Genomic DNA, 15,140 nt, shown 5'->3' on the forward strand with positions numbered 1-15,140 from the left:
AACTGGTGTTATTGGATGACCTCGAGCGGTTTGGAGTTCACGGTCTTAACAAGCTGACTTGACTTTCTTTATCATTGCTGCGAATAGCCCACTGAAGATGGAATAGTCGGTTCCAGTGTCGACGAGAGCCCTGCTTCACCGCAATTATAGCATAGTGGATGGTGGTCAGACCTGCACCAAATGTCTGCCTTTCTAGGAGCATAGCACTCGCCCGCAGGTGGGCAGTATGGCATCTGTGGTCGTGGCGGCAGAGTCTGGAAGCGGGGCAGCATCCTGACGCGGCCCTGGAAAAGTGCCACGGCGGACGGCAGCAATGTAGCTCATGGTTTCCGCTTCAGTTTGCGCTGCTTCGGGCATCCCAAGCGATTGCCGTACTTTCTTGCGGGCAATGTTGGCGATTGAATTAACTTGACACTGCAGCAAAGGTGCAGCTCCTTCACACGATCGCTCAGATGGTCTTGCGCAGGTCATCAGTGCTGAAGGCCTCAACTTCGGCGTAGATGATCGGCAGTTGTACGGTGTTCTCGCATATCAAGTGCCTTTTCTATAGTCGTGGTCTCCCGACTCTTGAACCTCGTCCTTGCCACGTCTTCCACGTAGAAGTAGACCTGATGCAGCTCCTGTTCCGTGTCCTAGTGGTTGAAGGTGGCCACTCGGTCCAGGGTCTCCGGGTCTTCACTAGGGGATCCATGAAAGCTCGGTGGCTCTCTGGGTGGCTGCATCATGATCGTTGAAGGCGGCACAGGGTCTGTCATTGCCGCTGCAACCAAGGTTGGGGTATTTGTATACCGGGTCTTCTCAGGTAGGAGCCTGAACTCTGGCGGTACACCTTGTTGCCTGCAGCTTGTTCATGGGGCTTCCATCATGACAGAAGCAGCACCTCCAATAGATGTCACGAGGCTTCGACATAGATAAAAGGAGCACACTGTAGGTTTAAGATGAAACTGTTCATTGGCTGAACTTGTAGTCAGTGAACAGATAGTCAGATTTAAAGTGATACACACTCGCACTGATAGCGGCGAATTGAGCGTCAGCTGTCTATCAACTGACAAGTGGCGAAGCCCGTTGGCATTTATACATGTGCCATTGAATATTTGAGCCTTATCGTTGGTCGTCGCCCAAGCTCAGGAATAATCTCTACTGTTTTTGTCTTGCGCGCAATCTTAACAGTGTGATATGCAATAATCACGAACCTTCTCAACCAAAGAGGCACAGTTTGTGCTGAGCATTCCTGTTAGGCTTTGTGGGAGAAAACCAAATACATAAAACAGATGTGAAAATAAGAAACGCGCATGGCAATGTTCATACGGTATTACATGTTATATTGTTATATGCATCACATATTATGACATTCACATAAATACACTCCAGAACAGTTTGTTTAGAAAAATAAAGTTTCGCTATCACTGAGAATGCAAGACAATATGCAAGGAACATGTATTTTTAAATGGAGTCTAAAAGCATTGTACCAGAAACAGTGCCAGTGTCGGTGTGTACAAAAAAAAAAAAAGAGAAATTCACCTGTTCAATGAAAAGCTTGTCAGAGCCAACGAATATGGCCTTGGAATCAAGTCGGTAGCTGAGCGTCCCGTTCTGCCGGTCTTGGTAGCCGACAGCAGAAAGCCAAAGATGGTGAAAGCTTCCTTCTGCATGCACATTGGTGCAGTGTATGTAAGCACTTGTAGGCCGCATAATAGGGCATACTGCTATTGAGAACACTATGCATGTGTTGTGATGCTTACAGCAAAAACTGCTATGATCAACGTTTTATTCAGCTCAAGTGTAAATGTATTGCAAAATATTTAGAAACAAGTTTGATGTTACTGATATATTTTACGTTTGAGTTTCTTCTATCTTCTGCTGTGTATCAATACATGAAATCTGTCATTTTTTTCTTCCTAAAGACCATGGAATCGCCAGATATGTCAGGTAGCTTGAATAATGAATTCATGAATACAAATATGCTATACTCAAGTGATCAAAACACCACAGCTCTGAAAGCCAGACACTAAATTTATCAGGCAATCTGCTGCTTGTATAGCAAATTCTTATAAATGTGTACGTTACTTGCCAAGAAGTCCACTCTAGGCAATAACTGCTAAGTGCGAATTTTTGTCTTTTGACAAGTTTCGCACATATCAGGAATGTGCAAAAAAAAAAAAAACCTACAGCTTTTACACATCATGGTGTACGGCTGCGATACCAAGGAGCATTTGAAACTACGAGGAAGCCATCATACACTTTCCATGTGAGGTACAGCCTTTTAAAATAACAATTCTTTAGGGCAGAATGTTTCGGGAAAAAGTCAGATAGGACAGCACGGTCAGATATAATAGTGCACTCTGTCTGGACTTCTTTCCAAAATGTTCTGTGCCTTAAAAAAGTATACCTGTTTCTTTTAGAATGCAATACCAATCAGCCCAAGTGCAGTAGACTCTTGAAAATCTGTTAAATGAAAGCGCTGCTTAAAAAAGCTACTGCCTCTGCAATGCTTGGTTTCGGGCTTGTAATCTGCACCCATGTTCACATAATAGACCCGTTTACTGAGACGTGAAGTCTCAGTAAACGAAATTTTTAGTTAATAGAACTTATTTTCCTGGTCCCTTCAAGTTATGTTTAATAAGAGTCACTCAGTATAGCCACTCTTTTGAGGTACAGTCATCATGTATACTCATGGAATACAAAATTTGAAATTAATGAAAAATACTGAGGCTTCAATTCCTTTTTGTCCTAAAAAAAGTAACTAACCTTCATTCCATCCTGGTCCATATCTAGAACCATTAACAACAAGACAAACTGGACATCACCCTGAACTACATATCAAACAAGAACACCACCAAATTTTCTGCTTTTCTAACTAGATCGATCTGATTAATTTCTGACATTTTAACATTGTAATAGTTTTTGTAATGTGTTTATTTGCACAGTTTTTGCCTTTTTACATTTCTGTGTTTTTTCTTGTAATTTCACCCCTCCTGCCAGGGCCTGAAGTTTGTCGTAAATAAGTAGATAAATAGTTCAGGTGTAGCAAAGCAATTGGGTGAAAATGGAGGAACGCAACATGCTAAAAAAGTTTTATACATGCACAATGCATACACTTGTAGTTGCCGATAAGAAAGGCGCGGCTTGAGGTTATATCTTGATTACAGGGTTATTTTAAGTGCCTGAGCATTACTCACTGCCAAGGCTTAAAGATCTGTACCCTACACTGGCAAACAGAAAAATTTTCATGTCTTAGATCTTTGGGCTGCCTTCCAACAAGTGCCACTCACTCTAGAAGCTAAACAACTTGTGACCAATAACACCAGTTTGGGGCTCTGAATGCCTTCCTGCAGAATAGATAGTGTGCAGATAGCGTTGCCAGACAGAGACGAAGGCGAGGTATATTTTTGGTGCTCGTACCCTTTCGAACCATTTTCAGACCACTGATCGCTTTGCTTGTGCTAGTTACTTAATACGTAAACGCATCAAGGACTTCACGCTAAATGATGGAAGTGCTCGTTCTCTTTTTCACCCTGGAAATCCGTAACCGGACTCTACCTTCACCGTCAACAATGCCCGACAACATTGTCCAGCAAAGTGCTACCACACCCCCAGCTCTCCGCTGTTCCAATATTCCAAGAGAGCGCGACACAGTGCTCTTCAGCGGTACTGATGAGCAGGACGTCGAGGACTGTCTTGCTTTGTATGAACAAGCGAGTGTTGACATGCGAGACGATGGGAACAAACTCGGTCATGTTCACTTCTACCTTAGGGGAGAATTGCAGAGCTTTGGTTCAACAAACACTAGGCAGAAATTACCACTTTCGTAGACGACCTTCCTAGATGTATATGGTCAACCGACAGTGCGAAAACTTGCGAAAGCTTCGTGCTGTGATCGTACCCAACTGTCTCGCGAAAGCTTGACTTCTTATACTAGGGACATCGTACGCCCTGTTGTGGTATAGTGGCTAAGATACTCGGCTGCTGACCCCAGGTCGCGGGATCGAACCCCGGCTGTGGCGGCTGCGTTTTCCATGGAGGTGAAAATGCTGTAGGCCCGTGTGCTCAGATTTGGGTGCACATTAAGGAACCCCAGGTGATCTAAATTACTGGAGCCCTCCACTAAAGCATCTTTCATTATCATATGGTGGTTTTGGGACGTTAATCCCCACATATCAATCAATTAAGGACATCATAGGCTTCTGCCACCCCTTCAATCCTGCCATGTCCAAAGCCGGCAAAGTCCAACATATGCTGAAGGGCATTGAAGACAATGCGCTTTACATTCTCTTGGCCAAAAACCCCTCAGACAGTCGCCAACGTGATCCAGCAGCGCATTTCTATGCAACCTCCTATTTTTCACAGGCCCAGCATGTCAGCACTGGCCGTTGGCGCCATTTATTCCGACCCAAGTGGTATTTATGCACTTAATCCAGCAGCTCAAGCACGAAGAGCTTCTGCGACATTTGCCTCTCTTGCACCGTTTATCCTTTTTACTAAGACTTATGGACTCCCCTGGTCGCTGTGACACACCATTGATGAGCAGGTGTCCGAAGCTCTTCCGCCCATGCACCAGCCACCACCTGTATCCATGCCCTTGACCTAAGCTGATGTCGTGAGAAGGCCGTCACATATGCTGCTGCACGGCATCGACTCTGCTCATCCCACAAATGCCTTCTACCCACCACAGAAGCCGGCAGGCCTGCACGTTCCACTTCATTGCCACCCGTCTTAATAACCCTTGGTGCACACCGGACAACTGACCAACCTGCTACTACTGCAGTTTACCCAGTCATGTCTACTTGACAGTGGCGACGACACCGGTATTCGTTGCTCTGATACTGGTCTTGTTTGCTGCAGACTGTCTCTGCACATCCGCAACTTCCCGCTACGTTAGCAATCGGCCAAGTCTTCGTCATCCGACACTCTACTTGGCACACATCGACAAGTGGCATGGCACCCATCGCCGGCACTTGCTATCTCTGACGGAGGCCTGACATCACCCTTGCTGAGGCTACAAAAAGGGCCTCGTTGTGATTGCCGGTATCATTTGGCAGTGGAGATGACACCGGTACTCGTGGTTCTGATACTGGTCTCATTTGCAGCAGATTAGTCCTGTGCACCCTTGCGATTTCTCTTTTATTTGCATATTTCGTTGCTACAGCCAAGCGAGTTCATCATTTCATAACAATGTCAAAGGAACTTGCTCGAGTGAAAGACAATATTTTTCAGAAATTGAAAGGTGAACGCAAGTTAGGACAGAAATCGTCTCGCCAAGCATATGAAAGAAACCTAGCTGCAGAATGAAATTCCTGATCTGAAAACTGAGCAATGGAACAAGACACAAAGCTTTGAATTTGTGCACAGAGAGATAGACGACTTGAAAAAATGACTTGACATTGAAATTGCAAGACATACCCAGCTTTTGACGGACAACCAGGCAATTAATGCAAAGTTCATTTTCCTGAAGCAAAAGAATGGCAGACTACAATACCAGATTGTTCATCTTGAGCAACGTTTTAGAAATTCCAATCTTGAAATTCAGGGAGTCGTTAAGATTAAAATGAAAGCATTACAGCCATTTTGTCTGCTATCGGAAAGACTACTGATGTCTCAATCAACGAGTGTGACATTAAGACTTTGCATCACATCTCCACGTGTAATCCAGATAAAACTAACATAATCATGCAATTCAAGCCCCCGTCAAAGAGCAACCCAACATTAAGAAAGCGAGGGGAGCCTGGCTAACTATCAATAGCCTAGGACTCAACAGCTAAAATGTTAACTATATCAACCAACAGGTCTGCCCTACACTAAGCAGGCTTCTCAATATGGCTATCAGGTGTAAGAAAGATTGCCAGTGGCGATCTGTCTGGTCCCACAGTGGAAGATTTTTCACAACGCACACAGATACTTCTAACGCCACAACCATCACTTGTGAAGACAACCTCAAAAAGATACAATAAAATCAGTGTAATCCGAACTTCTTTTTTTATTCGTGTATGTACAGTTGATTTTTCTAAATTAACTATCACGATTTTGCACTTCTCCATGAAGTTCTTTCATGTTCTGCTATGCACAGTTATGTACTGCATATGAATGTACGCTCCGCGGCTTTCAAGCATAATAAAATTGATTATTTCTAGGGATGTGCAAATATTCAAAAGCTTCAAATCTGTGCTGAATATCATATTCTCACTATTTGTATTCAATTCGAAAACAAAAGTTCGACTATTCGAATGTTCGATTGGGTTACCATGCGGAAAACAACTCTCCTTTCACATTTCCACTGGGTTCTGAGCTAAAATCGCTGCCAAAAGGGGCGATAAGTGTCAAAAGTGCACAGAGGCACAACGTCGGCCAGCGACGAGCATACCTATACGTCTCACATTACTATTGAACCTCTGATGTGTTTTATTCGTAGCATTGTTGGCGCTCATATAATCGTATTGCACACTTTCCAAATAGGGACGTAGTGTGCTGCTCTACCACATGTTTGCTCCTCATGGCCAAATGCATAAAAATGAAACCTAGCAACCCAACTGTCATCGCGTTTTGCATTTTCTCATCATGACATCGCTTGATATCACATCACCGTGCGCATGCTAAAGCCAAAACTTCATCATCATCGGCGAGCGCTGCTGTCAGAAAACATAATATAGACTGATGAACAACATTCTAGAGGTAATTTTCATCTTACATCGCATTTATTTCCCATTTTGTAGAAGTGACGCACATAGTGCCAACTCAGGATTTTATTGCTTAGTTATGTCGCGTTACCAGCACGTATGCATTGAAATAAGCTATACTGTATTTTCAACTTAATTATTATACGAAGGGGCAATCGAGGGTTAACCTGCCAGTTAGTCTTCATGAAGGTATGGGATATGGCATAACGGGAGCGTTGTCAGCCGGTCCGTGACGGCGTGCGTAAAGAAAGGGGTTTCCCCTTAATGGGTTTGTCGGCTCTTTACCTTTAATCTTCGTCCATTTCCCTTCAATGGTCATCAAGTGGTAGGCGAACATAAACACTTTGTATGCGCATGTGAAAAAAAAGAACATGCACATGCATGCACATACAAGAACAAGCACATACAAAGTGCTTATGTTCGCCTACCACTTGATGACCATTGAAGGGAAACGGGCGAAGATTAAAGGTAAAGAGCCGACAAACCCATTAAGGGGAAACCCCTTTCTTTACGCACGCCGTCACGGACCCCTCCCGCCACCGCGGCGACAATCTTGGGTGGCCCGACACACGTCGAGAACTGAACAGCCTGTGATAAGAACCGGATGTGGACGTACACGGACAGTTGGTTTTGTTCTCAGTGTTGACAGTGGTTCTTCCTCTTTTTTACTTTCTTTCTTTCCTTTCTTTTCTTTTTTCTTTTCGTCTTTTTTCTTCCCCTTTTTTCTTTTTTTTCTTTCTTTCCTTTTTTTAGTTCCCTCTCACTCTCGCAAACATCTTTCAAGGCGAGAGGGAAGTGGCAGCAACAAAGTTTGGAAGTTCATGTCAGTATAACTCATCCCCTGATGAGGGGAGGACCCCTCCCGAAACTGTTGGGAAATAAATATATTTATCCTTGTTGACAACGCTCCCGTTGTGCCATATCCCATACCTTCACGAAGACTAACTGGCTCATTGAATTATTAGTCCCACTGACCTGAACCATGGCTGCCAGTACATCATCATCGATGGAGCGTTTGTCGCGGAGATATCCAAATTACCCTACGAAGTGTGCCGTCATCGGGGACTCAATCATGCGGTACGTCCACTTGCACTTCAGCCCGAACGACTCATCGACGCGGTGCTTCATCTCCTATGGCGGTGCTATGTTTTCGGACATTCCGGCGCTACTTGAGTACCTACCTTACCGGGTGGACACGTTGTTTCTGCATGTGGGCACCACGGACATCCTGAAGACAAGCTCTTTAAGATCACTGGATTCGTTGAGGGAGGCATTGAAGCGAATGAGGCCGATGCGCCCGAACATCAAGACACTGCATCTTAGTCTGCCACTACCTCGTGCACCCAATCGCCGACGGCGGGAATCGAACTGGCTATCAATGAATCGGTTTAATATGGAGGTACAATGATTCAGCAGAGAGGCCCGCCATCTCTGCCACTACGGGTTGTCGAGAGCAGGCGTCTATTACGTCGAACATGGTTTCTCAACACTCCCGCTGCGCCGCTTCCTGGCTGCTGACGGCTTACAAGCAAGCTTCGAGGGAGTCGCGCTGCTGGCACAGCACACGAGGGTGCAGCTGCGATGGACGTCGGCGGCATGGAGATAGGCGGCAATCGCTTGCACGGACAACTCCAGTGACAAGCCCCCTCAACAACAAGGAGCCGAGCGACACACAGAGCCATCCAGGGCCCCAGCAGTGACGATGTCGCCACTACAACCAGCGAAACCAGCGAGCCAGCGAGTCCCACCAGGAGACGAGGGACACAAAAAGCCATCCAGGATCCCAGCAGTGACGACGTCGCCACACCTACCAGTGAGGCATTACAACACCAGGCATACGAATGCGGCGAAGACCAAGGGGGCGGCTTCCAAATGACATGGGGAAACAAAAGGTATGGGCAGTCTTAAACACGCATGATCCCACCCATTTCTATCGATTAGGAAAATCATTGAAAAGCGGGTGCAATACGAAAAACACGCGGAACAACTAACCAAATATCTATCTCACGAAATTGCACCTAAGGGCCTCCGCCTAGCCTGCAACCCCTCAATGTCTACACTAAGTGAAGCAGAAAGGGGGAAGTGGGAAAAAATATTACTAGAAGCGTCCTTGCAACTGACTCGGGTCATTGCGGACCATAGTGAGCGTAAGGCCGCCGAATACAGTGTCACGGAGACCACGCAGAAATTGGTATCTAATCTCGGAGAGAATGAGGCAAGAGAACTGGAAAGATATGAACTAAAAAAGAGAGGCAAAATTTCAGTAGTAAAAGATAGAAAATTCAAGCGGGACTGCAGAAGCTCCACTGCTCTGCAACAGGAAAATAGGAATGAAGCCGTACAAGAACGCCAGAGACCACCCGTACCACAACCTAAATTTGAGGAGAAAAATGGGAGCTCGAAACTACAGTGCAATCCTAATCAAAACATCCTTACTCTCGAATATGAACCTGACACTCCCGTGCCACATGATAGCCAAGAGCAGCCGAAAACTTATGAGAAAAATGTCCTCAATCTGCCAAACACAACACTCACACCCGCTAAGCTTCAACTTTTGTCGAGAGGCTTAACCTTTTGTCCATCATCCGGTAGATTCAATGAATTTGAACTGTACCAAGACCTCGATAACTTTGCGCATAATCTCCGTCTCCGTGAATACTTTCATGATCGCAAGGACTGTACGGACGAGAATAGATTGATTAGTGGTGACAAATCATGGTGTCCAGGTGAGCAGAGGGACAAACACCTCGATATGTATATATCAGCAGTTCAAAAAGATATCATCAGAGCGTATGAAAAAAATCGGCCATTTCGAAACAACATATCAAAGTCAGAACAAAGGGCACTCGATGAACGACGAAAAAACACTGCAATTGCCATCAAACCGGCTGATAAAGGGGGCTGAATAGTAATTCTAAACACGTCGGACTACTTAAATGAAGGAGAACAACAACTATCAGACACAAAATTCTACAAAGAACTTCCAACGGACCCGACTCACGAATTTGAAAGGGAAATAAAAGTAACCCTAAACAATCTCCGCCGGGACGAGAAAATTACCGGCAAAATGATAAAAGCAATGTTACCGGCCCATTCTGTTCCCTGTCGATTCTATTTGCTCCCCAAAATACAAGGCAGGCAATCCGGAACGTCCGATAGTATCCAGTAACAGCACATCAACAGAAAATATATCAGAATTCATCAATTCCTTAATAAAAAACATCCCCCCAAATTTTCCCTATTACCTAAAGGACACAAACCACTTCATCTGCGAAACTTCAAGTCTCGACATCCCAGGCGGCAGTTTTCTGGTGACCATGGACGTCTGCTCACTGTACACCAACATACCCCACCATGACGGAATAGCGGCTATGGTTTCTGAATATGTAAAATCTGACTCATCAACTAGTGTAAGTGGCGAGGTACTGTTTACACTTCTTGAACTTGTACTAAATTATAACCATTTTGAGTTCAATGGCAAGCATTTCCTTGAGGTCAGTGGCACTGCAATGGGCACGAAAATGGCCCCAAACTTCACGAGCACCTTTATGGCTTCACTTGAAATCCCATTCATTGAGGAACGCACCTTGAAACCTTTCTACTACAGGAGATACAGACGATATTTTTATGATATGGAACCATGATGAGGGAAGTCTTTTCTGCTTCATAGAGGATTTTAACAAGTGCCACCCGTCAATTAAATTCACGCACAAATTTCCAAAACTAGCATTAATTTTTGGACGTCACTGTCACGGTCAAAAATGACCGCTTGTCAACAAACCTTTACAAAAAGCCTACAGACCGTCAAATGTACCTACATTTCAACAGCAGCCACCCAAAGCATTGCAAAACGGGTATTCCATATTCTCAGGTCTACCGGTACCGAAGAATATGCACCGATATGCGGGAATTTGACAGACACGCGGAACACCTAAAGCATTCCTTATTGAAACAAAATTATGCGGAAGACATTATTGACGATGCCATACTACGTGCTCGTAACATGAACAGGAATGATATAATTAAGGGACCAAACAGAGTATCTAAAACGACTTCCCAAACGAACTTTGTACTAACTTACTCCTCATCAGCACCACGAATCAACAACATACTTTCCCGCCATTTCAACATAATCAGGCAAAGCAAATGACTAACTTCTATTTTCGCGAAGCCACCTCACGTGGTGTACCGCAGGGATAAAAATCTGAAGGACATTCTTGTCAGAGCAAAAACAAACACCCCAAAATTCAATCAGGGTGCCATCCCTGCGGAAAAGCTCGATGCAAGGTACGCCCACAGATGGTCACAACACGTGAATTCAAAGCGAACTTCTCGGATTTCAAATTCTGCATAACTGAAAGCCTTAATTGTTACTCCAGTAACGTAATATACATGCTACATTGCAACATCTGCGGACAAGAATATATCGGCCAAACAGACACGCCATTTCGGCTGCGGTTCAATAATCACCGGTACCACGCCACTTCACTGCCGAAGTTACCTTTATCTAGACATCTGCGCCTGCCAAACCACAGTTTTGAAAGTATCAGCGTAACTCTTTTGCAGTTTGGTTTCTCAAACAGGCGCGAGCGCGAACAGCGTCAGGCATATTTTATTTTCAAATTTCGAACATTAGTAGCCGGCATCAACGAGGACCCCGGAAAACTCTCCTGCCTCCGAGAAGTAAGCAAGGAGGAAATTGGTGACAAAGATTGATAGCTGGAGACCATGCTTGTTTTTTTTGACTGACTAGTACGTGTACACTGTCCTTTCCTGTTTTTTTGTTTTCATTCTTTTTTTTTCTTTTTTTCACATGCACATACAAAGTGTTTATGTTCGCCTACCACTTGATGACCATTGAAGGGAAACGGACGAAGATTAAAGGTAAAGAGCCAACCGACCCATTAAGGGGAAACCCCTTTCTTTACGCACGCCGTCACGGACCCCTCCCGCCACCGCGGCGACAATCTTGGGTGGCCCGACACACGTCGAGAACTGAACAGCACGTGATAAGAACCGGATGTGGACGTACACGGACAGTTGGTTTCGTTCTCAGTGTTGACAGTGGTTCTTCCTCTTTTGTACTTTCTTTCTTTTCTTTCTTTTTCTTTTTTCTTCCCCCTTTTTTCTTTTTCCTTTTTTTAGTTCCCTCTCACTCTCGCGAACATCTTTCAAGGCGAGAGGGACGCGGCAGCAACGAAGTTTGGAAGTTCATGTCAGTATAACTCATCCCCTGATGAAGGGAGGACCTCTCCCGAAACTGTTGGGAAATAAATATATTTATCCTTGTTGACAACGCTCCCGTTGTGCCATATCCCATATATATATATATATATATATATATATATATATATATATATATATATATATATATGTGTGTGTGTGTGTGTACTCGCAACTTGTTATAATGAAGTTGAAGGGGAGCCACAAATATTTCGTTATATTCATTATTTTGTTATATCGATTATAACAGTTTGTGGCAATGTATGCTCAGATCGGCGTACAGCTATACGCATGCAAAGAAGGAAACCCCCTCGCAGACCTATGTACCGCTCTGCAACCACAAGTGCAAAAGAAATTAAACACAATCGAATCTCATTAATTTAAACACGCTTAATTTGAACTTCTAGTTAATTCGAACTCAGGCTGTGATACCGTCAAAGCTATGTGTATTCCAATGGGTGAAAACGTCCTGTAATTTGAACGCGCAAGCACTTGCGACGGTTAATTTGAACACACCGCGCTCCGGGAGTGCTCTCAGCACCATGCCCGATCCCGCGGCAGCACTTCTCAATGGTGCGCGTGAAGAAGGAAAAAAAGAAAACAAAAAAAAAGACTATGGTGGGTTGTTTGCTCTCTCTCAAATGCCGATCTGTGACGTGCCTGTGTTACGCTTATCCCTTTTCTGTCTCTGTACGTAGAGACCCTTCTCTTTTTAAGGCCGTGCGCGGAGAGAGAAGAAAAAAACAATGCTGTCACGAAGAGTCATCCTTTCTCGATGCAGAGGGTAGCAGCGGAGATGCAGTCGTTGCCGTCGTCTTTAGAAAGTGTTGGCGCTAGAATTTCCGCACCCTTCTATGCTTTGCAAGCTGCGTGTGAAATTGATTGATTCACTGTAAGGCAAATGTGTGCAGACGTGCGTCACCAATTACTTCAATTAATGACAGATGTCCTCTGATTTGTCAATAAATGTAGGTTTTCTGAAGCTTCCCCATCGTGTGTTCTTATAAGTGAGAGGGAAATCGCTTTGCACCGCGGTGCCGCTTCTTGGTCATGTGACCCACTGAGCGCTTCCTCAATCCTCTCCCCTGGCTTGTGAGGAAGAGGGATCTCTCGACCGCTCATGGCGTGGCTGCAAGGTCAGCGTGGGAGTTTTGAAAGAGCCGCGCCGAACGAGCGTGAGACTCTGCAGAAAACGATATACTTAACACACTACGGTCGGTTTTTTTATAGATTATTTGATAGACTAATTTAGTTCGTTATATCTATTTACCTGTCAATTTTACTTTGTTACAACAAGGTTTGAAATTCATGGTTCTCAATGGAGCTTTCAAGGGGAATTTCATTTACTTCGTTATAACCAGTATTTTGTTATATCCCATTACATTATAACAAATTTGAGTGTGTGTGTATGTATGTATGTATATGAAAGTAGATGCGCTTTCACATAACTGTTTATTGTGCCGACGTTTCGACGGGAACTCCGTCTTTTTCAAGGCATAATACTATTTACACATGTTCCGTGTCTTCTTATAGCCTTGATGTGTGGGGTTTTAACGTCCCAAAACCACCATATGATTATGAGAGACGCCGTAGTGGAGGGCTCCGGAAATTTAGACCACCTGGGGTTCTTTAACGTGCACCCAAATCTGAGCACACGGGCCTACAACATTTCCGCCTCCATTCTTCTTATAGCCTGTCGAGACAGGAGGGAAGGGGTCAAAGAAAAGTAAAAAAAGGAAAAAAAAAGAAAGAAAAGAGAGAGAGACAAAAAAAAGAAACAGCGAAACGGGAGGACAAACATTAAATAAAATATAGAAAATCTAGGAGAAGAAGCAAGACCGACACGGCGTAATTAGAAAGGGGCAGCATTTCAACAGAGTAGGGCAGAGGTAGATGAGCAATGTCATCATTGTCAACAATACCTCCCCCGCACCCACTCTTCCCCAAGTGGGCAGTGAGCCGCCGTTCTTGTATTTCACCTTTCCGTGTAGTCCGCTGGCGGCTCGTTCTTCTTTGAAGTTTAGGACAAGTTAATGGGGAGGGCTTAAGCGCTTTGAGTGCGTGCTGATGGCGTCAGGAGGAACGAAAAAGCCGGTGATTGCTCCCGCACCGAGGACTTCCACAAAAACAGCACACATATGCGCGAAGTACTCCTTAATCAAGAATACCCGCCAGCTATCATCGATGACGCCATCAAAAAAGCTGGAAATCTGGACCGCCAGATTCTTCTCAACCACCAGAAAAACGCCGACCAACACCGCAACAAAAACTTGCTATTAACTTTCACGAGCAACCCACCGAACATAAAAAAGGTCCTAAGAAAACACTTTAACATATTGGAACAGAGCGTGCGACTATCCAAAATTTTCACTTCTCCTCCTTGTGTTGTATACAGACGGCCGAAAAATATAAAGGATCATTTAATAAATTCAAAGATAGGTGTGAAACCTCAAATTGGGTGTCACCCTTGCGGAAAAAGCAGATGCAAGGTATGCAAACACATGCAGACGACAGTGGCGGAAAGCACCCACTCGGATTTTAAGCACAGGATAAGAGGTGCACTAGACTGTGACTCAGACAACGTCATATACCTCATGGAATGTGGGGTATGTAACAAGCAATACCTGGGCCAGACAGACACTCCGTTTAGAATTAGATTCAACAACCATCGGGCACATGTACGATCTCTGCCAGGCCTTCCACTTTCAAAACACTGCACATTAAAAGACCACAGCTTTGATGACATCAGGGTTACACTACTAGAAAACAACTTTTGAACAATTAGAGAACGGGAACAACGGGAATCTTATTTTATCTACAAATTTAACACGATAAAATACGGAATAAATGAACACCCAGGCACTCTGTCAGCGTTACGACCGCTAAAAGACGCAAACGCTTCTCTCTAATCAGTCCGGTTTCATTATGACAATAATATTACCCGCTAACAAAGCTTTTGGCCTATGCATCTGACAACATAGAATTGATTTGCCTCATCAAGCACAGCCGGAACGCACAGATAAGTGGTCCCGGATGTCGTACGGTCCCCCCCCCCCCCTTTTTCTTTTCTTTTTTTTTTTCTTCTTTAAGTTTCAAGGCACATTCTGTTACTTCACTGACAAGGAGCTGACAGCTAGGTGGTTTCGTTAACTTTTTCATACATGCGCGCATGTGTTCCCAGTGAGCCGTAACTGTGTGGTGACTATCCCGGATGTCGTACAGTCTCCCCCCCCTGTTCTTCTTTTT

The 15,140-nt window shown here is 44.5% G+C and overlaps 1 protein-coding gene across 2 annotated transcripts in view; it reads right to left on the reverse strand.

Moving 5' to 3' along the window:
- brun (trafficking protein particle complex subunit brun) overlaps positions 1-15,140 on the reverse strand; it is a 461,018-nt gene that overhangs the window by 12,363 nt on the left and 433,515 nt on the right. For both annotated transcript variants that reach the window (XM_075865888.1, XM_037419219.2), the window contains one exon: positions 1,522-1,646. In XM_075865888.1, the coding sequence (XP_075722003.1) occupies positions 1,522-1,646 (125 nt within the window). The remainder of the gene's footprint in view (positions 1-1,521; positions 1,647-15,140) is intronic.

Source organism: Rhipicephalus microplus, chromosome 6 (assembly GCF_043290135.1).
Source record: "Rhipicephalus microplus isolate Deutch F79 chromosome 6, USDA_Rmic, whole genome shotgun sequence".
Taxonomy (NCBI): Eukaryota; Metazoa; Arthropoda; class Arachnida; order Ixodida; family Ixodidae; genus Rhipicephalus; species Rhipicephalus microplus.